The sequence below is a fragment of the Amia ocellicauda genome, chromosome 19 (genome assembly GCF_036373705.1).
Source record: "Amia ocellicauda isolate fAmiCal2 chromosome 19, fAmiCal2.hap1, whole genome shotgun sequence".
Lineage (NCBI taxonomy): Eukaryota > Metazoa > Chordata > Actinopteri > Amiiformes > Amiidae > Amia > Amia ocellicauda.
In genome coordinates, this window is record NC_089868.1 from 14,036,965 (window position 1) to 14,062,591 (window position 25,627).

Below are 25,627 nucleotides of genomic sequence, written 5' to 3' on the forward strand. Positions count from 1 at the left end.
AACTCTTGTAACATAATTATACGTGCTAATGTGCATATATGGGGAGATTATTATTATTATTATTATGTATTTATGTATGTGTGTATGTATGTATGTATTTAATTCTTAGCAGACGCACTTGTCCAGGGAGACTTATAAAATATAAGAGTAGATATGTAACGCTTGTGGAAACCGGAATATGTGTAGTTTCTGCTGTTAAATAATAATTCTGAATATCTCTTTTGTGTTTCCTGATGCTGCGTCCAATCAGCTCTCTGTGTAAGTGCTGTATAAACGGCGACACGCAGCGCAGTCTTTGCAGACAGGAATACAGCGCAGCTCCGCATCTGCCTCCTCCTCCTCCTCCTCCTCCTGCCAGTGCACCGCTCCGCTCCCAGCAACTACAGCACACACACAGTAAGTACGCCAGTCTCCTTCACAAGGAAAAACACGCATTTTTCCCCCCAATGCATTGTTTTCCTATGCATTACTCGCTCCTGCAACCTTTCTCCTTCTTTGCTTTTCCAGTGGCGTAAACTTTGAAAGCCGAATGGAAAGGCAACGAATGCGCACTTTGCAGAATCCGTGTTTGCAGCACTTGCGCTTGCGTGTACGGAAAGTTTTTTTGTTTGTTTGTTTGTTTGTTTTTCGCTTGGCCAAACTTTTGTTTAAGCTCAGAAAGTTTCCAGCGCCCCATCCAGATGTGGGGGCGCTGCACCTCTGGGCGGCTGGAGACGCAGGCGGTGTACAGAAGAGCCGCTCTCTCTCTCTCTCTCTCTCTCTCTCTCTCTCTCTCTCTCTCGGGTTTCGGCTGCTCTCTCTTTCTTTTGTGTGTCTGGGATTTCGCTCCTGTTTACAAAGTAGTCCACTGGGATTCACCCCTGCAGCAACGGCAGAGAGCCAGGCGTTAAAGACGCATACAAGTGCGCTAAACGTTTTTAGTGTTGCATGCAACCCTTCCAAAGCTTTAAACTGCATTTTCTACATGGATATTGCATTTGATTTGACCAGAGAATAGGGAAAATTGGGAAAGTTCAATTATGACGCACTACTTCATCCTTATTTTTTCTTTTAATTGGCACAGGCTGCCAGGATCCGGTCTCTGTTAACTGTAACGCCCATCCACTCTTCTACTAATGCCTATAACTATAACTTATAACCATTTACAACTTTTATACAAGAGAGAGAGTTGGATGGTAATTCAGGATGAAGTTTCAGTACTTCTTTTCCGTTGCTACTTTTGTGGTCCAACTGACCCTGGTTTCTGGTTTATTCCCTAAACTAAATCAATAATGCTAATATAACTGCTGTAAATCCCTGTAATGTTCAGTATTTTGCAGCAGGTGATGTTTCTGGTAGGCTGTGATTGTAAGAGTTTTTGCTGATTTATTTAAAGATCAGATATTAGCAAACATGCTATACTGCCAAGTGGGAGTCTAGGGTTGTGTATTGCAGTTTTTATAGAATAAACCTCGCATTTATTTGACATCATTTGAGCGTTTTTATTGTACAGTAGGAGGTTGTGCATTTGTAAGACATTGTTTTGCTTTGAAAGTTGATCCCGGTTGATCTTGTTCTTTCAAAACAGACTGCCTTGCTGTCCAACACTTTTTCTTTTTATAATTAATTGCATGCATGCAGCAATGGCCGATAGCTCACTGACTCATATTCATTCCTTCAGGACATTATAAATAAACCAGTCTTTTGAACTTCACCACAAAGGAAGTTCTCTTTTTCGGATACATGCACGCATAGAGAAAGATAGACAGAGGTTAATTAAAAAAAAAAAAATCTTAATTGAGAAATGAACAATTATCCACGAATGTGGAAAATCTCAAATTTAAATGATGGACATATGAAGAGAGAGGTCCATATGTAATTGAACGAACTAACGGACTTGGATCCACTTAAAGTTTGTTACAATGTGACTTTTTTATTTTTATATAACAATATGTTGCTTTCTGGAAAAACAGTCTAGCCAGCCCCTGTAATTAAAGGGGAGGTCCCTACCCGTCACAGCATTGAAATCGCTTCAACCCGCATTTGCACAAAGACAACAATGCACATTTATTTGTCCAGTCAAACGATACCAACAGTTACACTTTTTTTACAACATCGTGTCTCAAATACATTGGCTATATGTAAACATGAGTTCTCTTCATAAAAAAAGACTTTATTAAACATGAAATAGTTGTTAAACCATTACAGGGTAATTGCAACTTTAGTAATTTCTGTTCGTAACTTCCTGTTTTTTCTGGGCTGAACAACCGCCACAGTTGTGTGACACTACAAACTACGCTATTGACTAATGATCTCATCATTCAAATAGACTAAATAAGGTTTACGAAATATAGTTTAAAAATAACACTCCATTGTAATGTAATCCCTTAAAAGTCAAAACAACATCCATACTGAATCCGTTATAACTCTTGATTGAATTAATCCAGACATTCTAAACATCTAATCTGTTAATCACATTCTCATAATCCCGTTTCTATTAATTATCTACATCAATTACCAACAGTCGTACTTATTCACATCTTATTTCATCAAGACTGCAGAAAACTTAAAAATTAACTCAACATTAACAGTATCTAAGCCCATTTAACAACAATAAACTAATCACACGATTGAACGCTCTAAAACTTACATATGACTTTTAAAAGTGTATTAAACTTACTAAATATGACTTATTTGATTAGTATCTGTCTGTGTGCTACAGTGGCCCTTATTTCATGCAAACTTGTTCGATCTCGCTGAGTTTGCAGCTTTGCTCTAACACGCCCAGAAGACAGAAGACACCACGAAACACACACACATTGGTGCATTGTCTATCCTATTCGGCCCTGGACGATATCCTATTGTGAAGGGATATTTGTTTTACCCTTGAAAATTGACTTGAACAAATATGAGGTCATAGTTAGCCATATTACATGGCTCCTTTCTGAACACCAAGCACAGGAAGTGTCGGTTGTGCCTAGAGAATCCATTTGCTTCCTCCTGTAGAAAAGGGCAGGGCTGGATATCCTTTTCTGATCTAGCCGTGTTAAAAGGCAGACGTGGATACTAGGTTTTAAACCGGGTGGATGAAAAGAACCTCCTATTAATTAAGATAAAGAAGCTGAAGGCCATCATCTGTATGAAGTTAACTATCAGGAAGCCAACCCCCTCAACTCATTGCTGTGGGATACGTTCCCCTTAGAGCAGATTGTGCTCAAGATGGGCCAGCCAAAATTAGAGGGCTCATCGACCGCGGGGGCTGCGTCTGCAACCACAGCCGAAACAGCAGGGTCTTTGAGTACTACTGCAAGAAACTAAGTGGGACAGACGAGCGGTTCAGAGAGTATTGGTGTACAGAGTGTGCTTTGATAACCTCTGCCTCAATGAGATGGACACCAGTTGTTCTTAGACGGGGGGCCTTATGAGCCCTCGTGGTGTTCAGTGACATTTGTGCTCGCTTACTGATCTGTATTTCAAATTTTATAGTGTATTGATTACATCACTGGTCATCATGCTTGGTAACATACAGCATTATAAATATTTTATTGCTTGTGTCTACTATGTTGAGTGGTTTGTATATCGGTTTTAATTGGTGGTCCCCAGCAAAGTGATAACTTGAAGAGGGCGAATCCCACAGCTTGAAAATACTGAACGCATGCAGAGAAGGGGGTGAGTAAGACAAATGGGTGTTGCCTGAGACCTGGATTGCAATAAGGAAATACGCTTAAAAAAAGAAGAAAGAAGTGACGTAGCCATGAGATGACAAACAAGTGGGAGGTGTTTAGTTCAGGTTTGCAGATTTAGTGCAGAAGGTGACCAGGCAGGTACTGCAGGGCAATTTTTGACTTGTTGCATTAGACTTTTTTTGTTATTGCACCACAAAATAAGGTAAAACCAAAATCATTGTGACTTAACCCTCAAAAAATATTGCATATTACATTTAAAGCAAAAGTATCAATATGTATCTCGCTGTTCTAGATTTTTTGGTTAACTTCAAATTGATAGGATTGAATTGCTAGAGCACAGTTTGCAGCACGTTTTTAGTTTGATTATTCATGAGCTCCTGAGAGTATTTTGAATAAATATATATACTCTTTTGTTGTGGTGGTGTTCAGGTATTTGGAGGCTTAGATACAGGAAGTAACAATGTCTGTGGCTGAATGTTAGACAGTCTAAACAATATCAGAGATGTGTGTGTAAGGTGTATGACAATCAGAAAAGATGAGATGTCTTAGTTTTAAAATGTGTAAATATGCATGTACATACATGTAATGCTCTTTTCAGTTTAACTTAACTCATAAATAAAACACTGTGGAAATTGGATCACAGTTACCTATTGTGGTGCCACATTTCTTTTTGCAAATACAAAAACAAAGGCACTTCTCCTACTATACTCCCCTTAATATGTGTGTACAAGCAAAGCCTAGCCAGTCGCTTGTGTGCGTAGAGCCATTATCTCAGCTCATTTGTCATTCATTAACCAGAGACAGAGGGATGTTTGCTCTGTGACTTATTCCTAATATATACAACCATAATGGAGTAAAGGTGCAAAACAGACTCCTGCAATAAGAAAATTAGTGTTCACCTCATCGATGCACTTCTCAGCACTCAACAAGAAGAAATATAATTATGAAATTGCATTAACATATTGTAACCATACTATAAATGGCCTTACAAAAATAGTTTGGCTGATTTTTCATATCCTCACTGTAATATGAAATATCTAGTGACAGGAGGAATGCATGTCGATACATTTACCTTTTGTTCTTTACTTTTGCCCAAGGTGTATAAATATTTTCACATTCACTTGATATAATGTCTTTAGGGAGGGGAATTCATAATGGAAAACAATTATAATCTGATAACATGAATGAGGCTATCTCTGTATCTGTTACAGAAATATTAATCATTAAACAAATACTAAAGTTGAAACTACCCTTATCTCTTTAATCTGTGATTAAATAAAATAGTAGGAATAAATAAAGCAGGGGACTTTTGTAATTGTGCTTAAAATATATCTTGGTTTTTTTTAAATTATATAATGAATAATATGAATGAAGATCACTTCTCTCTGGGTGACCTTACTAGATTTCTGCAAGTTATAAAATTACCTACTTCCTTGCCAGTAAAACACATTTGCATTTTGATGGTACAGTGCATTCACTATTACCTAATTATTACCTTATCTAAACTACACTGCAGTTTCTGGCAGTATTTTTTTCTAGTTGCACATTAAGGCTGAAGCATGTTCACAATTTTCTTGTCTCATGTTATGAAAGCAGTGGTATTGTATTGGAATGTGTTCATGAATCCATCTTTTGAATAATTACTTTAAAAGCAAACCAAAGTTAAAGGAATAGACAGGACTGCAGCAAAAAGTCTGAAAGAGAGCAATATTGTTGGTCACATATTGTTCCACCCTCATTTTGACCGTATTGACCAAAACCAAAACAAAATTCAGTTGCAAACCCTGAGTTAATGAAGGAAATCCTGTGTTTTGAATTGGCAGTACTGTTCATTTTAAGCCAAATGTTTTCCTATTTTTGTCGCTCATGTGACTTAAAATGACTCATCGTGGGCATGTTTCAGCTCTGCTCAGTCCTTGTATGGTTGTATATTTGTAAGTGACCATGTATACTAAATAACATAAGAAGAAGAACTCGAAATTCACAGCTGTTGGTTTACTGAAGTGTCGACTGGAAAATTGCGAAAAGATCTCCAGATGGCAATGTTTTAGTTTTCTTTTCTTTTTCGGAGTTTGTGTATAGTATGTAGAGTACGTCTGCTAGAAAACCTGTCCTTGTAATGGTGCTCTGTGTGAACCAACAGTAAAGGTTGTTCACATGGACAATAGACCAGCCCCAGCGCCTCTTATATCTCTGCTTGGTGTTTCCTTGCAGACAATGGTGGTCCACAAAGAGTTCCAGACGGCAGGGAAGGCGCCCGGCCTGCAGATCTGGAGAATTGAGAACATGGACTTGAAGCCTGTGCCCAAGGGTCTCTATGGCAGCTTCTACACTGGAGATGCCTACATCCTGCTCTACACCACCGCCGCCCCCTCTTACAACCTCCACATGTGGCTGGGTGAGCAGAGCTGCCTTTTACCTTCTCAGATGCTTGTTAAGATTTTGTTTGATCTATCGGTACCCTTTTTATTATGGAAAGGAAGTGATACAAGTGTTGTTCTTCATGTCATACCGATGAATAAACTTGAGAGATGTCTTATAGATTAAATGTCCTGGAGGAAGTGTGCCGTTTGTCACAGATCGTAAAAATCCCTCGTTTGTGTATGGCATTTCTCCCGTTAACAAGATGGTCCCCATCCTCATGCAGAAAAGCATTTGTCTATGACCTTTTATGCACTTAAAACCATTTGTATGGATGTTGTGGGACAGTTGAAGTTATTATTAATTCAAATGATTAATTTGGGACTAGTCTTTTACAACTGTCCTGATATTGTGTCTCTGTGTGCCCTATTAAGTTAAGGCTACTTAAAGGTTGACAACATATGTTTCACTGTGCTGGTGGAATCTACATGAATACAAACAGTGGAAGCATATTTATAAACTTTTGATTTATATAACATTTTATTGTACATACATGTATATTACAGAAGAGACAAAAACAGAAGATAAGCCGCAGCCATTTAAATGTTTCTACCAGATGTATTTTTAGGTGCCCTGAGGAATTGGCTTCTCTGTGATCTACAAAGGGATGTCTGTTCATAATAAATGCACCCTCTGGATTTTAGAAGCCAGATTATTAACAAATAAATAGATGGCTATGGAAAACTTTAACCACAGTTATTCAGTACAGCCCTAGCTCAGTTAAAGAGACCCTCTACTAACAATGGCATGTCTTGGGCTACATAAATAAAATCTTCCCTTTATTCAAAGCTTTTGCTTGTGTTGGAAGTGATTCAGGAGTGGACTTTTGTTTTTGTTTTTTTAGGAGAAAATATGTGTATGGATTTCACAACTGCTGTCTTTCTCAATTCAAACCTAAACGATCTCAGTTTAGAGCCCTGACTGAGCAACATGTGTCTTTTTAGGAAATGAGTGCTCTCAGGATGAAAGTGGTGCTGCTGCCATCTTCGCCACACAACTGGATGACTTCCTGGGGGGCAAACCAGTGCAGTTCCGTGAGACCCAGGACAACGAGTCTCACACTTTCACAGGTTACTTCAAGTCTGGCATTCAGTACAAGGTGAGCTCAAATATAAAACCTGAGGGGAGTGTCACGAGATTTCAACCCTGTATCTATATTTCAGCACTGTTCTTCACATCCACATATAAAGAGTTAAGCTTAAAGCCTCTTTTAATCTGGAATGGTCACTTTTGAGTCTGGAACGGTCATCACACACAAGTGTAATGGTGGAGAATTTCTGAAATTCCTCTATGTAGGTTCATATTTCCCCAGCAAGTTGTCTTGAATGGCATTCTGTGTTTGCTTTTTCATACAAAGACAGAATGAGTGAAACATTCCAGGCTTCAGGTTTCTCTGTAATATATTTTTTAGTTTAGGTGTGAGGAGGTTACTTCCTTCATGACCTTCTGGAAATATTTATGAGACTATCAAGATTAACCTTTGGAGTGGTTAAGTATTATGGCCTATGTGAGTTGGTAAACAGCAGTGTGCAAATGATTATACTCTGATCAGCTTCAGACTGCCTTTTGTTTCTGAATGGTTTCGGTTTGTGTTCTTCTTTCACTCCCCTATATTGTCTGTGAATCACGGCCTTGTTTGGTCTTGCAATAATCTATTTTGATTTCAAAACTGTAAAATGGGATGTTGACCGTGAACTCCGCAGGGCAAAGATTTTGATCTACCATTTCATTTTCCATCTGTTTTATGTATATGATGGTGTTGTTCATTTAAATGGAGATCATTGCTTTTAAATGCAGATTATTCATCTGAGCTGTTTTGAACCTAAATAACAGTATTTTGTGAACAACCACTCGGCTGTCCTTAAATCTTAAAATTCTTCTTAAATCTGAGACCGCTGTTAATCTTATAGTGTTGAAATTGTTTCATGTTGTCTGAGAGTCTTGAAATCTGTAAACTAAAGGTGATGTTGCCAAAATGTTCTACAAATGCTATAAATTGACATGTATAAAAATACAAAGCATTAACAACTTAAGTAAAATGACAAAAGAATCCACAAAATATAAAGTATACACAATACAGTTGCACTTATGTATGTATGGTTTCAGAGGGACAAGGTTACTGTGCAACAAACCAAGAACATTGTCGACTCTGTGTGGTCAGGGTTAGATGTTTGTGCGACATTTTTCTCACATCGAAGTGTGTCAGCTGGGAGGTTTCTAACATCCCACCCTCCTGATTGTCCCATTCCAGAAAGGCGGTGTGGCTTCCGGGTTCAAGCACGTGGTGACCAACGACATGAACGTGAAGCGGCTGCTGCACATCAAGGGCAGGCGGGCCATCAGGGCCACCGAGGTGGACATGTCCTGGAACAACTTTAACAAGGGAGACTGCTTCATTGTTGATCTGGGGCAGGTGAGCGTTGCAAGACACCTGAACATATCTATAATCTTCTCTGTGTCCTGTAAGTTTAGGTGAGATAAGGCCACTATATGTAGTTGGAAACCAAGAACAATCCCCTTTTCTAAGTATAGGGTAGACCTTTTGTCCTACTATTTCTGATATCCTGCAAATCTCGGTCCATCATTACAGGCTGGTCCATTTCTCTGATTGGATTTTGTTGGCTGTTGCCTGTCAGTGCAGGCCCTTCAAGGTATCCATTGCATTGTTCCAAACACTTATGTTTTCCTTTCTCCTCTTCCAGTTCATCTACCAGTGGTGTGGAAGCGAGTGCAATCGCTTTGAGCGTTTGAAAGCTTCTGAAGTAGCCATCGGCATCCGAGACAACGAAAGGAACGGCCGTGCCAAAATCTCTATGGTCGAGGAAGGGAGTGAGCCACAGGAAATCATTGACGTAAGCAAAGATGGTGTTCATTTGCTTACAACATGAACATTCAACTGTGCCATGGAGACAGGGAGCGTCAGCTGCTGTTGGAGAGTGTCGGCACTGACAGAAATATTGGGAGAGCAGGCGGTCTGAGGCCAATGCCTACTCAGCTATTAGTCTCTGTAGACTCTTCGTGATCAAAAACTGGTTCCTCTTCAATGGGATGATATTTCATTTAGACTGTGAATGATGACTAAATGCTTCTGGTTCCTCTGTGTAATATGTTGTCAGGCAGAAACCAAACTTCCACTCAACACAGGACAGACTGGTCTGCATAAAAATGCCTCTCTCTGGATTATAGTTGACTCTTCATATGTATTCTTTATTTTCTCAGGTTCTGGGTCCAAAATCTGCAATCGCACCAGCAACCCCTGATGATGAAGCGGTCGAGATTTCAAACAAAAGAAAAGCAGCTCTTTACCTGGTAACCTTTCATTCATCTGTCATGGCTTTTGGACTGCAACCAATCTTAATCCTGTGAAAGCATCCCAGTGGTGTGTCTGAGATGAGCCAGTCATTGTTCTTGCAGATTTCTGATGCCTCTGGCTCAATGAAGTCATCCCAGGTGGCCGAGTCCAGCCCCTTCAAGCAGGCCATGCTGGCACCCAACGACTGCTTCATCCTGGACAACGGAGTAGATAACAAGATATTTTTGTGGAAAGGTTGGGAACTTTTTCTTTTCTCTCAAGATAAGATTTCACACATTTCAAAATCACATTTGTGACTTTCTTATTTATTTCCTTCCCAGGACCAGGTGCAAGCACAGAAGAACGCAAGGCAGCAATGAAGACAGCTGAGCAGTTCATCAAGTCGAAAAATTACTCCACAAAGACTCAAGTAAGATGAATAGAAGAAAAGGATCAAAATTGACTGGGAGTTTGAGGGTAGTAGTTATGTGTTTTTATTTTAAGTCAAAAAGTATTGTTACAAAGTTTTAATGTAGGGCCTAATCCACTGATTGCTGTGACTAAGACTTGTAGGGTGCACAAGACAAAACTCACCCTTTTGTTTTTCTTGTAATGTGCAGATCCAGGTTATACCAGCAGGGGGTGAAACAACTCTCTTCAAGCAGTTCTTCTCTGACTGGAAAGACAAGGATCAGACGACTGGCCCCTCTCAGGCCTACACTATCGGCAAGATCGCCAAGGTGCCGCAGATCCCCTTCGATGCCTCCTCCCTGCACTCCAACCATGCCATGGCCGCCCAGCACAGCATGGTGGATGATGGCTCCGGCAAAGTCCAGGTACGGCAGCACAGTGCCTCACTCCCAGGTCCAGTTAGGCAGGAAAAAATCTTGCCCGTTCATTCAGAGTCCACGAGTCCACAGATCTATGCAATTACCCCATCGATGCATCCAAGACAATCGACTCCGACAGCTATGTTTAGTAACTCGGAAGCAATATGTACAGATGTTAGCTACAGTTCTTCTACAGTAGATTTCATATAATGGCCAGTATCGTTAATTCTGATAATGTATTTAAGTGAAAACTGAGCAGGCCTCTTGTTGACTGATTTCCAGATCTGGCGTGTTGAAGGTGGCGAGAAGGTCGCTGTGGATCCTGCCACTTATGGTCAGTTCTATGGGGGTGACTGTTACCTCATCCTGTACAGCTACAAGACCAGCGGCAGAGAGAAGCACATCATCTACACCTGGTGAGTGTGGCCAGTGATGTCCAGTAACCTGGGCTAAACGTTCTCTAGTGATTTGTATTATATTCACACTGCTTCATGTCTTCGAACGTAAGGGGGTGTTAATGTGTGTCTGGTTCCAGGCAGGGACAGAAGAGCACCCAGGATGAGCTGGCAGCTTCAGCCTTCCTCACGGTGAAGCTGGACGACTCCATGGGAGGATCCCCAGTGCAGGTGCCTCTCCTCACCTCTCATTGTAATCAGCAGACTATGGGACTATAACTGACAGCAAAATTTAAAAATATGCAAATGCAAGTGAAATCATTTCCTCTGCTTATCAGATGTTTTCCATTAGAGAATCCCCAAGACATTTTGAGCTTTCTTGTTGTTCAATTTTTGTCTCATCCTTTTTCATATATATACCTTTTTTTTTTTTTTTTTTTTTTTTAAACAAATAACGTTTTTACTTACCTAGCTTCTCTCAGATATATTGGAAAGTACCCTCCTTATTCTGCCCTGTTGAGTTTACTTTAAATATTAAATGCTACCGTGTGATAGGAAAGAAAAGGTGAAATAGGGCATCTTCTCTCATGCTGTTCACAAATACACAAAGAGCGGCACTGAAGGTCACCAGACTCTTCCTGCTGTCTTGAGTGTCCATATTAAAATAAAGGCCATTTTTCTCCAGAGGCTTTGGGGACATAGCTGAGCAACTTGAGCATCATATATTCTGTCATCTAGCTGACTATCAAGTTGACAGTACTAGTGGTTAGAAGAGATTTGCAACATCAGCAAGTAGGGAAATTAAGCAGTTTTCTCTTTTTTTTTTTTTTTTTTTTTGTAAAACGTGAAGGATTCAACACCGGTCTTTGAGTTTTGCTTGTAGGGCTCTGCCAAATCAGGAATCATGCCACAAATGAAACATGATACACAGCTATGGATTACATATCAGCAGCTAGACTCACAGACTGATTCTGTAGGTGTCAACCCTCTCACTCCTCCATTTCTCTGTCGTCTCGCCCACAGGTGCGTGTGACCCAGGGGCAGGAGCCACCCCACCTCATGAGCCTGTTCAAGGGCAAGCCCATGATCATCTACACCGGGGGCACCTCCAGGAAGGGGGGCCAGTCTTCAGCCACTGGCACTCGCCTCTTCCACCTCAGGCAGGGCAGCACCAAGGCCGCCCGTGCTGTGGAGGTGAGAGACCATGCCACCGTTGTCCTCGGCTACTTCTAAGCTTCAGAAGAGTCCAGTATAATCTATACACAATACTAGAATTAGGATGTACAATATTACAGTCGCGCAAAGGTTAAGGAAGCAAATAATTATGTAGAACGTTGTTAGTGTTTGCAAGACATAAGTTATCTTTGATAAAGGCGTTGGCCAAATGACCCCCTTTATTATTGTATTTAAAATATGCATAATAACACATTTAAAGGAATTTTATGCTTTAGCAGTTTCTGTGCTGTTTTATTCTTTAAAGGTGAAGCCCTCAGCCTCTTCTCTGAACACCAATGATGTGTTTGTGCTGAAAACCGCGGCCGACACGTATGTCTGGAAGGGAGTGGGAGCCTCTGATGAGGAGGTGGCCATGGCCAAGCATGTGGTCAGTGTGCTGGGAGGAAGTCCTAGCGATGTTTCAGAGGGGAAGGAGCCAGGTGGGTTTGTTTTTTAAATGAAAGTGCTCAGATAATTCTCATGCAGGACTTTATGTATGTGTCAGACTCACTTTCTTTACATTTGATATTTTATAACTTTATTTACATAAGTGTAAATAGTTCCTATCTAATCTGAGGTTTTTAGTTTATTTTCCTTTGTTTTTGTCATTCCGCATCTGAAAACTGTTTTTTAATCCTGCTGCTGTTTCTCCACACACAGCGGCTTTCTGGACTGCTCTCGGTGGCAAGAAGGAATACCAGACATCCCGCACCCTGCAGAAGACCGTGAAGCCACCTCGCCTGTTTGGCTGCTCAAACAAAACTGGGCGCCTTATTGTAAGCCAAAGCACTTAATTTCAGCTTGATATTTTAGAGTAATGTAATTTAGTAAGTATACGTGTCCAGAGCATCATGTGTCTCTCTCTTCACAGGCGGAGCAGGTGCCAGGAGAATTCACCCAGTCTGATCTCGCCACTGATGATGTCATGTTGCTGGATACCTGGGACCAGGTGAGTCAAGTACAGGAGGTGAAATCAGTATTTAGCTCTGTTCCCATATTGACTCATTATTCCTTATTATTCCTTCATTTGCAAAGCCAAAATCCCCTCCAGCTTCAGCTTGGCCAGTTCCAAGATACCACTCTCAAAGTTGTAAAATTTAATTTTCAGATCTTCCTGTGGATTGGCAATGATGCCAATGACGTAGAGAAGACTGGAGCTCCAAAAATAGGTAAAACCTGTTTATAATAATGTAGTGCACTTGACTTGTATTATGTATTATATAATAAGGAAACCAAAAATTACAGGACTGATACATTCGTTTGACCACAAACCCTGTATATGCTGTCAGACAACACTAATGGTGCATGTTTGGGGTTTTTATTCCAGCTCAAGAATACATTAACTCAGACCCTTCTGGACGAAAGGGAATCCCCATTACAACCATCAAGCAGGGCAACGAGCCGCCCACATTCACCGGCTGGTTCATGGCCTGGGACCCCACCATGTGGGACACTGACCCCCTGGACAGGATCAGGGCTCGATTCTAAACCTCCGCTGCCTGCACATCGCAGTACAGCCATGTCCCACAATGCACGGCTTCTCTGGACAACAGTTCATGTAGTTTTATTACCCCAATTAGGCACTTTGCCCGCTTACTGAAAATATTTGCCATCTAACCCTATTCATAAAGTCTACAAGCATCCCTATGAAGTGCCTTACTATAATGCTTTGGGTGTATGGGAAACCACTTACTGAAAATTGTTTGCTCGCCTGCTTCCTGTCCAGCTGTACACTTCTTTTTTTCCACTCATGTTGTTATTAATATTTTTTTTTTACTGGAGGTTGCCAAATGGAATAGATCCTGTTGCTTGACATCCGCATGTCATGTTTGCCAATACTTTTTCCACAGGAACCCTGGATATAATGGCATAGGCACATTGGGAAGCAGGTTCATTTTGGGAACTGACCAAAAAACTTGCCCTTTCTCTTATTCCAGATTACACAACTGATGGTGCATGTGTTAAATGTATGTAATCAGCAGACAGCAATGGTTATATTTGCTGGCACAGCATTCTAACTACAGTTTTCTTTATTTCGGGTGTCTACATAATGTAATGATGGTTACTTTGTAATAAACAGCATTGTGCTTTTTTGAGCTGGTTTGTCTTCATTTGTATCCTTTCCGTAAAATGCTACACACATGACTATCTCCATATTTCATGGGGTTTAGTGGGCTATGTAGTTGTGCGTTTAAAGATTGGATTGGGGAAGAACAAAAGATGAGTAGTAAGTGAAACTGAATAATCTTTGGAGAATAACTGCACATCTAATCTACTTTCTGTAAGATATAATCAGTCAATTCATACATGCTTCCCTCCCTTATTGAGAAGTCATAATTATTCCTAATAACAAGTGTGTGAAATTAGCCTTATTCAGTGTCTTTTCATTGCAGAAGCTCTGAAATCCTCAGGAGTAGCAATTTTTGTAATATTAAGATACAGATATATTATCATACTTCACCAAAGTATGTGTACATATTGTTTTGTATTACATACAGGGTCAATTATGACTGTATTCATATTAACGTCTTCTAATTACAATATTTAAATTATCAACTGGTATTCCAGCCTGGAGACTTTTACCTATTGATATGTTTAATGTGTATATGCCTTTATAAACTCCATTAGACCATCACACTTACATTCCTACAACTGTCACGTCATTCTGATGTCTAATGATACTTAACACAAATAAGACCATATTGATACATAACAGCAGTGCCAGTTTCTAATAGCAAAAATGAACTGATTTTATTTTTCTGACATAAAGAGAACAAATATGACTGAAAAGATGCTGAATTAAAATCATAAGGTGCTTTCTCTTAACAACAACAAAAAAGTGAAGATAGCACTGTTAAACACTGTAGCACACCTGTTGAGTACTGGCAGGCATGTAGGCCAGTCACCTGTCTGCATATCACCTGGACTTCTGTTGGCGATCCTGCTTATATGATTAAATTAAAACCTTACACAATTTTGATCGTGTGTAAGGGAGAGGTGTAATCCTGTATAATCCACATGGGGTCCAGGTGTCCATTTCCTGAGCTGCTGAGTCGGCCTTCAGTGGATTAATTGCTAGAAAACCGGGGAGCTTGGTAGTTCTTTCACACTCTGCGCTGCTGGAGGCACAGGAGCCGGTATGGAGCCCAAGGTAGTGCTAATCACAGGCTGCTCCTCTGGGATAGGCCTAGCCCTGGCCGTCAGGATCGCCAAGGACGAGAAGAAGAGGTTCCAGGGTGAGTGGCTGTTAGGGGGAGCAAAGCATTATGGGAAGAGACAACAAAAATGCAACACCTCTCTATCTGGGGCCAGCAAAGATAGGAGGAGATATAAGACAACATCACAAAAGAGTTATTTATTTTTGGGCAGAAAGCAGACAGCACTGCTCCTTGTGAAAGTGATCTCGTTACGTTTCAAATCTGCTGTAAGCTGTACCAATAATGTATTTTGGCTCTATAAACTGTCTTTCATCATGATTTCCTTGTTTATTCCAATGTTACAAAGTGGCAAGATTTCATATTGCTAAGCAGGATGCTTGGTCATAATTGGTAACAGCACTTCAGCTGATACAGTGTAGATATAATGAACATTTAAAGGAACCTGATGTATTAAAAATATTCCTAACTGGGGATTGCAATGTCCCACACTGCACCTAATAAAGGCAATAATAAAGTACAGGTCAACAGTAAAAAAACACCTTACCGTGCCATGCTGTAAACAGACACATAAATGCAATATCCCTGAGTGGTGCCCTGTGAAATGAACAAGCCCTCACTGCATGACCGGCTGCCCCTCAGTGTACGCCACCATGAGGAACCTCAGCAAGGGTGAGAGTCTGGTGGAGGCGGCGGGCCGCACACTGGGGCGCACCCTGGAGATCAAGCAGCTGGACGTGTGCGACGAGGCGTCCATCAAGGCGTGTGTGGACAGCATCCCCCAGAGGAGGGTTGACATCCTCAGTAAGAGCCGCCGCTGCCGGGGGGGGGACTTGGGCTGCCAGTCTTGCCACTTTTCTTTCCCACAGCTCTTGCTTTTAAAGCGATCACCTGCCTGATTTGAAGTTTGTGCAAATATATATATATTTATATTAAGCAGTAGATGATACATAGTGGGATACAAGAAAACTGATTGAAGGAAATAGTGTTTAATTTGTAAACGAATGGTAGTCTTGTAAAATACCTTTTGTTTGTAAATGTTTTATTATTATTATGTTTAACTTGATGAAAGCCGCTCTGATCACTCAATCTATAATATTTTTTTATAAAGTTATAAAGTAAACACAGCAAATTGAGCTAATTTAATTTAAGCTGCACAATGTTGTTCCCTGTGTTGAGCTGCTTTATCTGATGCACTGCAGTCTAGTATCTGCTTCTTTGTCTCAGTGCTGTTTCCTGGTGTAAATGTTGTTAGACATCTAATGAAACTCATTAGAAACAGAGACTGATTTTGATGTACTGATGTTACTCTTACACAAACCTACTTTCAAGGGAGAGCACTTATTGCAGTAGCTATTCCTCAGCCAAGTGCTTTATTTAGAATCGCTTTAAAAATCTGCAGATAGTGTGTGATATGTCAGCAGAAGAGAGCCTGTCAAGTCACCAGTCTAAAACAGGATTAAGTTTTGCTCTACTTATTGATTCACAGTGAATAATGTTGTATTGCTCTAGCTATACATAAATCCCCATATTCGCATGATACTTAGAGACTGAGACGATACCCCAACTAACATGTAAACTGCAGATGCATTGACCTTCATGAGCAAAAACAGAAGTGAAGAAAAGGGATATGTTTCCCTCCCATGATCCTGTGCTGCCCAGACGGATGTGTCACTCTGTGTCTGTTATGTATTTCAAGTCAGCAATGCTGGGATGGGTCTGATTGGGCCCATTGAGTGTCAGACCATGGAGGAGATGAAGGCTGTGATGGACACCAACTTCTTCGGCCTGGTCAGGCTTCTGAAAGAGGTCCTGCCTGACATGAAGAGGAGAAAGAGCGGCCACATCGTGGTCATCAGCAGTGTGATGGGGATTCAAGGTAGGACCCCACATGCGCCTTCTTCAGTGGACACAGTACGTATACAAAAGTCCAACCGTGATGTTTCTTCCTGTGGATTACTCCCATTTATCACTGTGTTAATATTAGGATGTCAGAATTTTTTTGTTTTGTACATTATTGACAGTCAGCGATCTAACCAAGATCAATTTGCTCTTTCGTAGCTTGTTTTTAGTTTTTTTTGTGTGTGCTTGTTATCTGTCACACACAAAGGATGCATTCAGTAGGAGCCTATGATAATGTCATTACTTGCAGCATAAGATGTTCTTAATGTGATTTAAAATAAATAAATTGGGTGACACATTGTGAATAAGCACTGCTGCCAAGGCCATGCTGATATGTGCTGCTTTCCCTTCAATAGGCATATTGTTCAATGACATTTACGCAGCATCCAAATTTGCAGTGGAGGGATTCTGCGAGAGTCTTGCGGTCCAGGCACTGCGCTTTAATCTTAAGTAAGTACTAAAGAACATCCCATTGGCTGTCTGAATCAATGCAGTCTGAGGTAACTCCCAAAACTGCACAAGTTAAAGTAATCCAAACACAATATACAAAATGAAATGCAAAAAGGCCACTACATATTTTACTTCTTAAAGGGCTCAGCATAGTGATTTTGCAGTAGTTTCACACTAATGGTATAGGATGAGATTATGTTTTTTTTTAAAAAGGTCAGCTGCAGCTTGTGCAGGTTAGGGACTAATGTCTATCTGTACCACTGCCTTCTCCTTCATTCAGTCTCCAGAGAAATGGAAAAGGCCATGACTGGGTTTGCTGCATAGAAATGGTTATAAAACTGTGGTTCACTCATGCATGGACCACATCTGTACGTCTAAATTTCTCATTTTTAAATGGGAACAACCCTCTGATCAACCACAAAACCACAAAAATGCTGCTGATGGGGATGTTGAGCTATTGGCAATGAACAGGCCACTCCCAGCCTTCCACCATTCTAGTTGCTGCCAAGCGTTCTTTATTCTTGTTTGCCAATGGAAGGCGAAAAAATACCACACAAGCAGCTGTGTGGGTAGTTTTTAAATCCTCTCACTGGAGAATGATGTTTATTTCTTAATACAAATGTAATTTTCCAGCATCTGTATTTGTTCATTTAATACCATGAAAGAATCTCTCTGTGTTTGTATTGTTTGTACTGCAGTGTTTTTCTTTTTCATTTCAGTATAAGCCTTATTGAGCCCGGCCCGGTTGTCACTGAATTTGAACGCAAGGTTTACGAGGAAGGTCTTAAGACAGATCTCTCTAAGGCAGATAAGGTGACCGCTGACATGTTCACCAATATTTACATGAAGAACTACAATCAGATCTTCCAAAGTCTGGGCCAGACGCCAGAGGAAATAGCAGAGGTTGGGATTGTAAAAATATATACGATTTTCAATAAATTATAAATACATTGTATCATTTTTATGCAGCAAATATTAACAAATTATATTTCTGTCTCTGCACAGCACACGCACAAGATCATCACCATGGAAAACCCTCCGTTCCGTCACCAGACCAACACCCTCTACACTCCCATGACCACCCTAAAGTACGCCGACCCCAATGGCGACCTGCCCATTGACACTTTTTACAAGATGGTGTTTGAGCATGACAAGGTTTTCAATGCCAGCCTGAACTTTATCAAGCTGCTGCGCTGGAGGAGTCGCAAGAGCTTCAGTCTGGGCAAGCCTCAGTCCTAGAGCCCCTCACATCCCTCTCCCTCCGCCAAGAGTCACAGCGCCCCCAGTGGTTGCTCCTGCTGCCATTCCCGGGCATGACAAGGTCACCTGCTTGTGAACCTTGCATGCTTTATCCAAAACTGCACAGACTGCTCTGAAATTCTTAGTGTGCAGTTTACTGTAGAAAATGGTCTCCACCTAGACTTAAACTTAACTGTAAAAAATGGAAAAGCTCAAAAAATCACATCTGGAAATTAATGAGAGGAAGTGACAACTTCAGTGTTGTACAATAATACTCCCCCAATGGACAAAACAACACAGAAGCAACACTGATGCCATTGCTCACAATCTTGCAACAAACTTTGTGAAGCTATTTTGGTTGTAAAAGTCAAACTGTGGTATATATTAATCTAAGCCGAAAGAACAGCAGAGTGATACAGAGCTCTTGCATTAGCAGTGCAGCTCACAAGAAACAATATGTCGAGAAATTTCTGGCGGTATACATTTATTCTTTGTTGTACAAAACTAACAAAACAGATTACAATCATTATATTTATTTCCTAGAGCAATCAATCTAATTTTGATGGATATGTTTTTCAACTAGAGATATGTATACTTTTCTGCTGACTAAGTTGATACATGTCTATGGTGTTTGTCTGATGCTGAATTTATCAGTGTTCATATTTTCTTTCCCCATTGATGTCATGCTTTCCTCACGTGATTAAGAGCTGAATAAAAAAAAACACGTTATCATTATCGTTGGAATGATATACTTTCATATACTGTACAGTAGCTGTCCTTAAAATAATGTTGACAACAGAGTTTACAGCATATTGATCTGAACCAGCATTCATGTTTCTGGTGTATAAAAAAAATGTATTAATTGAAGCTGCAGAATATGTTATACCAATAGTCCTCTAAACAAATACCCTTACAAAGAATGAGTTTCAGAAAGGCACTTATTAAACACATATTATTAATTCAAAGTTGGGATTTTATAGGAATTCTCCATTTGCAGATGAAGTTAGCAAATAGGTTAGCACTGTTAGTAAGTTGCGTTTTAATTGTGTGAATTTAATTGTGTGAATTTGTATTGCTATGTTATGAATACACATTTTAGAGTTCTGAATACTTATTGATACAATGTGAAAAACAAGTAACTGACTAGGGAAACAATTAAAATGTTCTTGCTGTATGGGGCCAAAATATGACATTGGTCCATTTTATCTCAAGGAGCTGCTGCCTGATCAGTGGAATACATCTACAAATACTGTTGGAAAGAAAGCTCATCATAAGAACATGTTTTTAGTATTTATATAAATCAAAATTAAGCCATCTTCTTTTGATTTATATTTCTATACTTTTCAGTATAAGGGCCCAATCTTCTTCAATTTGAATTATTCAATAAGACTCAGTCTTTTTTAATTAGACAATAGATTACTTATCACAGAAACTGTTCATCCACACTTTTGGTACTTAGGACAATCCAAACCCAGACACATATGGCCAAGTAATAGGATTAACTGTCCCTAAATGATTAATGCTGAAGAAATCCTGTATTGCAATAAAACAATTAAAAAATACAAACACCTTAATCTAGAGGCTACTGACAGCTCAGAAAATAAGCTTAATCTTGTTTTAGCCATGTTTTATGTAATATCGGGAGTGAGGTAGGTGGCATGTGATAATGTGTTCAATATGAACTGAAAAGACTGATTGCCATTTTGTACTTCCTGACTATGGATCATATGACCTTATTCTGTGCCAACACAAGGTATACAAACTTTATTTCAGTGGGATACCCACGATGTGGGAATCACCTGAGAACACACATGCCCCATGCTGGTTAGATACTAAAGCTCTTTCTGAGACAATTTGTACATTTATTGTGTTGTGTTTTGTCACTACTTCGGTGAGCAAGTGCAGCAAATTTTAAAACCAGGCAATCCTGTTTTGCTCAGCTTTAGAAATGATGATTCAATTAGATTTACCATCAGAACATATCTGCAGCAGAGCAGTAGGCCCTTGTGTAATCAGCTGAAGCTTGCTCAAGCCAACCAGCAGTCCTGTCAACTCATCCTGTCCTGATTAAAGGAATTACACCCACAGTAGAGCGGAGATGTTGTCTGGAACCCATCAGCACAGCAGTAATTAAGGCATCCATGAGAAAAGTTACAGCCTCTCTAATAAACAAGAACCAAAGCTTCCAATACTTGGTTACAGAAATCTGCCGCAATCAAAAACGTGCTGGGGCTGATAAAACATGTAATTTTGTTGGACTTTAATTTTAGAAACCTGATGTCTCAAAGATTTGCAAGACACTTCATTACATTGTAACTTTCTCTTTATTTTTGCATTGCAACTACTGCCACTGGAACTTAAATGTGCCATCTTGAGTTAATACATTTAGCAGATATTGCAGTTATAGATCTGGTCTAAATATTATTATTATTTGTAGCATACAAAAATACACTCATTTTGGACATATTGTAACTTGCTCAAACCATGTGAGAATGTGTGAATATTGCTCCTGTTATATTTCTGTCGGGGTGGCGTCTGACTGCAGCTCCATGTGGCCGCCCTGAGACTCGCACCCGGATGTGGAATTAAATCCTGCGCGCTGCATTGTGGGGCAGCTTCCGGGGGAGATTAGAAATCCTGCTGCACCGCTGACACTGTGGACCAAACAGTACAATTAATTAGAAACGCGTTTAACTGCCTTTGGATTAATGTTATCAGCTTGAATGCCTACAGTTGTACCGGATAAAGGCCATCTCCTCCAGAGAGCGGGACGAACATGTCGCTTAAACCGGTCTGAAGAGGGTGGAGACTGTACACATTAATAGCGACTGTAACTCCTGCCTGGAGAGCAGCTGCTTTGGTTTTTGCCTTTCATTTCATCCCCCCTTTTTTTTGTTTTGATGATATTTCACAGTGTATTTTGGCGATCGTTTGGGATACAGTCGCATTTATGTAAGAGGGACATTTGTTTACTTCGAAAATCGACAAAGACCTGGGGCTCCCCTCCTCTATAGCTAGGCCGCTTGGGAAGCCAGTGTTTGTGTTTGGTTGTTGTTTTATATCTCCCTCTATCCTTTGAATAAAATCAGCAGCTCGATCAACCATGGCTTCTTCGTCTGGCAACGATGATGACCTCACTATACCCAGGGCAGCCATTAATAAAATGATCAAAGAGACTCTGCCAAACGTCCGGGTGGCAAACGATGCCAGGGAGCTGGTGGTGAATTGTTGCACGGAATTCATCCACCTCATCTCCTCGGAGGCGAATGAGATCTGCAACAAGTCCGAGAAGAAAACCATTTCTCCAGAGCACGTCATACACGGTAAGGTTAAGGCATTGCTTTCGTGTGCTAGTGATGGTCCTTTTTTTGTGTGGGGGGTCAGTTTGTATTCCCCATCCTGGTGTTGTCCCCTCCTCCCATCTGTCCCCACAGCTGCTTCTGTGACTGGCCTGAAGTTTGAACTTGAATGTCTAGATTTGAACTATTAAAGGTTTGAGAAAATATGAGAAGCATTTCGCACAGAAGCCTTATTCTATTACAAAAATGCTCTCCTAACTAAACTAGCATGAGGCTAAAGATATAATGCACTACATGTAGGTGACTCCACAAATGTGGCCACACTGAACCCTTGGGACTTTTTAATGTATCAATTTATTTTATGTACACTACCTTTCTCTAGATTAAAAATGTTTTTGGCACTAATAAACAAAAGTAGCGTTTTGTACACGATTTGAAGTTTTGTATAACCACCTTGGGGTGACACAAGGATGGGCAACCAAGCTAAAATAACCACGGCTTATCTGATTGAACGGTTTAATAATTACTTTTTTATCATTCCTTCCAAGGCTTATAGCTTGTATAGCTCATGGACAATATGTATAGAGCTGATGTCAACCCGTTACATTTACAGTTCCTGTTAACCTTATAGGTTATTTGTTTACAGGGACTGTCCTGGACTGCATGCTTGAGTTTCTACTATGAGAGCTGTATTGTTAATGCGTGCATTTTCTTTATTTCCTGAAGCACTTGAGAGTCTGGGCTTTGCGTCCTACATCACCGAGGTAAAAGATGTGTTGCAAGAGTGTAAAACAGTGGCACTTAAAAGGAGAAAGGCGAGCTCCCGTCTAGAAAACCTTGGCATTCCCGAAGAGGAGCTGCTCCGACAACAGCAGGAGTTGTTTGCCAAGGTAAACGTCTCCATCTCACTGCTGCTCCCGTTTTCCTCTTCTCTGAGCGTAGGCCTGCCGCTCCATCCTGCCCAGGACCTCGGCAGTATTAGTCTGAGACGGCCTTGACAGGAGCCAGTCTGTATACATGACGGTGGTTCATAAAGCGAGCCTTACATCCTCATGACACTCAAAGTACCATTGAACTTTGCAGTACAGGGAAATGGAAATACCCAGTCCCAGTTGAAGTCTTGTTGCGGTAATGCCAGTCTAATCTCGGCACTCCTTGCTCTTATGCCCTTTCTAATTACATTTATGCTGCTGATTACTTGTGTATTTTTAGCACTTTGTATCCTTTTCCTCTTCCTATCTTCGCACATACTAGGAACTCTATTATATTTGCACTTAGTAGCCCATTTGTACTCCACTTTATAATGTTTTGAGTGTGTTTCTTGTGAAAATTGTTTGAAAGCTTAAGAACATCTGCTGAGAAATAATCCTCATAATAATTATATGTACATGCTTATTGAATTGTGTGGTGATCCAACAACAGTATAGGGCATAACGTGTGTGTGTGTGTGTATTATATATATATATTTTTTTTTAAGTTTTCTTTTTACTTCCTTGGTAATGCTTCTGCCTTGTACACGATACAATACCAGGATCTTTATGAAGCCTTACTAAACTGACTAAACATCTTTCACAAAACAATATATTTGAATTAAGACACTAGTGTATGTTTTGCCTCTTTTTGGATGTATATAATTATATATTATTTATTTCTTAGCAGATGCTCTTGTCCAGGATGACTTCCAAAATATATACAATATATACAAAGTGCAATAATACAGTGCAGTTCAAGTTATTACAATTTACACAAGTGTATACGAGATATACAGTAAACAATGTCTTGCATCCTAGAATGAAAAAGCCGATAAGTGCAGACAAGATGATGCTATAATTATTCATATCATTGGTATTTCTTTCATCAGATGCTGATAAAAATGTCTTTACAAACATTTGTAGAAAACGTTTTTTAATGTTTTAAAAATACGTCTCGCATTGGTCATTTTAGAATATTAAAATAAAGATCATGCTACCGGGAACAATGATATCAGAGCGATGTCATAAATGTTTCAGTTGGTGATCTGATATCTCGCTGGCCGAGCTCAAACGATGAGCTTTTAAACTTGAGTGTTTGTGGCCGTTTTACCCGCCTCCCGTTGTGTGCAGCTGTGTGAACACTTGTGTTTGTTTGTTTGTGCGGTTGCAGGCCAGACAGCAGCAGGCCGAGCTGGCCCAGCAGGAGTGGTTACAGATGCAGCAGGCGGCACAGCAGGCCCAGCTGGCAGCAGCCTCTGCCAGCGCGGCGCACCAGGCCGGCTCCTCTCAGGACGAGGACGAGGAGGACGACATGTGAGCGCTGCAGGCTGTCTCTGGAGTCGGCACCGACCGCCCCCTACACCCAAACACACACTCATCTCCTGTGTGGGCTGGTGGGCTGGGGAAATGACAGAGTTGGGACCCCTCTGTCTGTCAGTGAAGTCCAAACATGTACTGTTTCCAATTCAACTTTTTTTTTTTTTTTTGTCTTTGGATTTTAAGCTAGCTTTTTCAGGGAAGGTTATCCTAGCTGTCATCCTTTTGTCTGCTCTTTCATTTTTATGTTTATATAACCTCTCTCCAATACATAGTCCTATAAAACCTGACAAGTTTGGCTAAGTTCGCTTGTGCTTTCAGAGCACTCGTCATCTCATCTCTTTTGGCCTCCTCCCTTTTCTTTCTTTGTTAAACGCAGTACAAAGGTTTTGTTATAGAAGTCTGTAATGGTACTTGTGTCAGTTGAAAGACCCTGTTTTATTAACAACAAAGATGTGCACATGATTTTGTTTGGCATGTATGGTAGAGCACATTCACATTCTTCAGGTATTGAACCCCTTTCAGTTCATTAGCTTTTTTATTTGTTTAGTTTTTTTGCCTTTGACAATTTGGAGTTATTTTTGTCCTCATTACTTACTGATGTTAGTAATGCCAATTCAAATGGAAAAATATGTACATATATTCTTCCCATTATTGATCATTGTAATACACAGAGCTTCACGTGGAAGAGAACTTGAAGATGTGTTTTGCTGTATAAAAAAAAAACAAAAAAACAATACAAATGGTGACTTGGTTATTTTTAGGTACTTTTTTGTTTTTCGGTCATACTATGGTGCAAGTAGGTTTTGGCGTTTTTAATGGAACAGTATTGCAGTTCACATTTACTGCTAATGGAAAGTAAAGCCTAAGGACACAAAGGAATTGCTTTCATCCTGTAGTACCAAAGAGAGAATTTCCCTGGCAAGAAATTAAAAAGCTGGATTTAATGTGAGATATTCTGGATTTTCATGGCATAACTTTCCATGTATTAAAATTCTATAAAACTAAAGGTGTTTTTGTGTAGTAAGTAAAAGGAAAAATTGTAACTTTCACCTTGAAAATTGTTTTAGTTTTGATACCTGAGGATGCAGATTTTTTTCGGGAATTTGAAAAAAAAAAAAAAAAGTGTAAAACCTGCATTTGTGAATGTGTGGTGCATTAAAGCAAGTGATGATTGGTGACTTCTAATGGTGATTTCCTGTTCTCATGCCTTTTCACAAGCTGTATTCTCTGAGCAATAAAATTGACATGTTTTATAAAAAGTGGCGTGTGTGTTCAGTCAAGTGTGATTTTGACATTAGTGTGCTGATGGCACGCCCCCGTATTTCCTGATACTTGGTAAGACATTTGATTGAATGTAGATGTATTGGTTTAATCTTTTTTCTAATGTCAATACTGCGTATAACTCCTAATTTGTCACTGAAAGCCAGTGATTGCAGCATTATTTTGTCAATTCATTTAATTAAGTAATATTCT

At 40.1% G+C, this 25,627-nt stretch overlaps 3 protein-coding genes across 4 annotated transcripts; all 3 read left to right on the plus strand.

Moving 5' to 3' along the window:
- Positions 1-269: 269 nt before the first annotated feature.
- LOC136714320 (gelsolin) lies at positions 270-13,914 on the plus strand. Of its 2 annotated transcripts, none has more exons than XM_066691743.1 (17): positions 270-396; positions 5,880-6,063; positions 7,031-7,185; positions 8,338-8,499; positions 8,789-8,938; positions 9,306-9,395; positions 9,501-9,633; positions 9,720-9,808; positions 9,999-10,214; positions 10,491-10,624; positions 10,744-10,834; positions 11,627-11,797; positions 12,084-12,258; positions 12,479-12,594; positions 12,690-12,767; positions 12,927-12,987; positions 13,146-13,914. In XM_066691743.1, exons 2-17 carry the CDS (start codon positions 5,883-5,885, stop codon positions 13,304-13,306), a joined length of 2,163 nt encoding a protein of 720 aa, XP_066547840.1. In that variant the 5' UTR covers positions 270-396; positions 5,880-5,882; the 3' UTR covers positions 13,307-13,914. The 2 variants fall into 2 exon arrangements, with proteins under 2 accessions (XP_066547840.1, XP_066547841.1); XM_066691744.1 differs by lacking the exon at positions 270-396 and adding an exon at positions 3,775-3,867.
- Positions 13,915-14,910: 996 nt separating this feature from the next.
- LOC136714797 (retinol dehydrogenase 8) lies at positions 14,911-19,299 on the plus strand. Its single transcript, XM_066692413.1, has 6 exons — positions 14,911-15,054; positions 15,616-15,777; positions 16,673-16,852; positions 17,232-17,325; positions 18,045-18,228; positions 18,331-19,299. Exons 1-6 carry the CDS (start codon positions 14,958-14,960, stop codon positions 18,562-18,564), a joined length of 951 nt encoding a protein of 316 aa, XP_066548510.1. The 5' UTR covers positions 14,911-14,957; the 3' UTR covers positions 18,565-19,299.
- A 1,848-nt stretch (positions 19,300-21,147) lies between these two features.
- Positions 21,148-25,413, plus strand: dr1 (down-regulator of transcription 1). Its single transcript, XM_066692155.1, has 3 exons — positions 21,148-21,887; positions 22,590-22,753; positions 24,006-25,413. The coding sequence occupies exons 1-3, from the start codon at positions 21,668-21,670 to the stop codon at positions 24,150-24,152; spliced, it is 531 nt and encodes a 176-aa protein (XP_066548252.1). The 5' UTR covers positions 21,148-21,667; the 3' UTR covers positions 24,153-25,413.
- Positions 25,414-25,627: the final 214 nt, after the last annotated feature.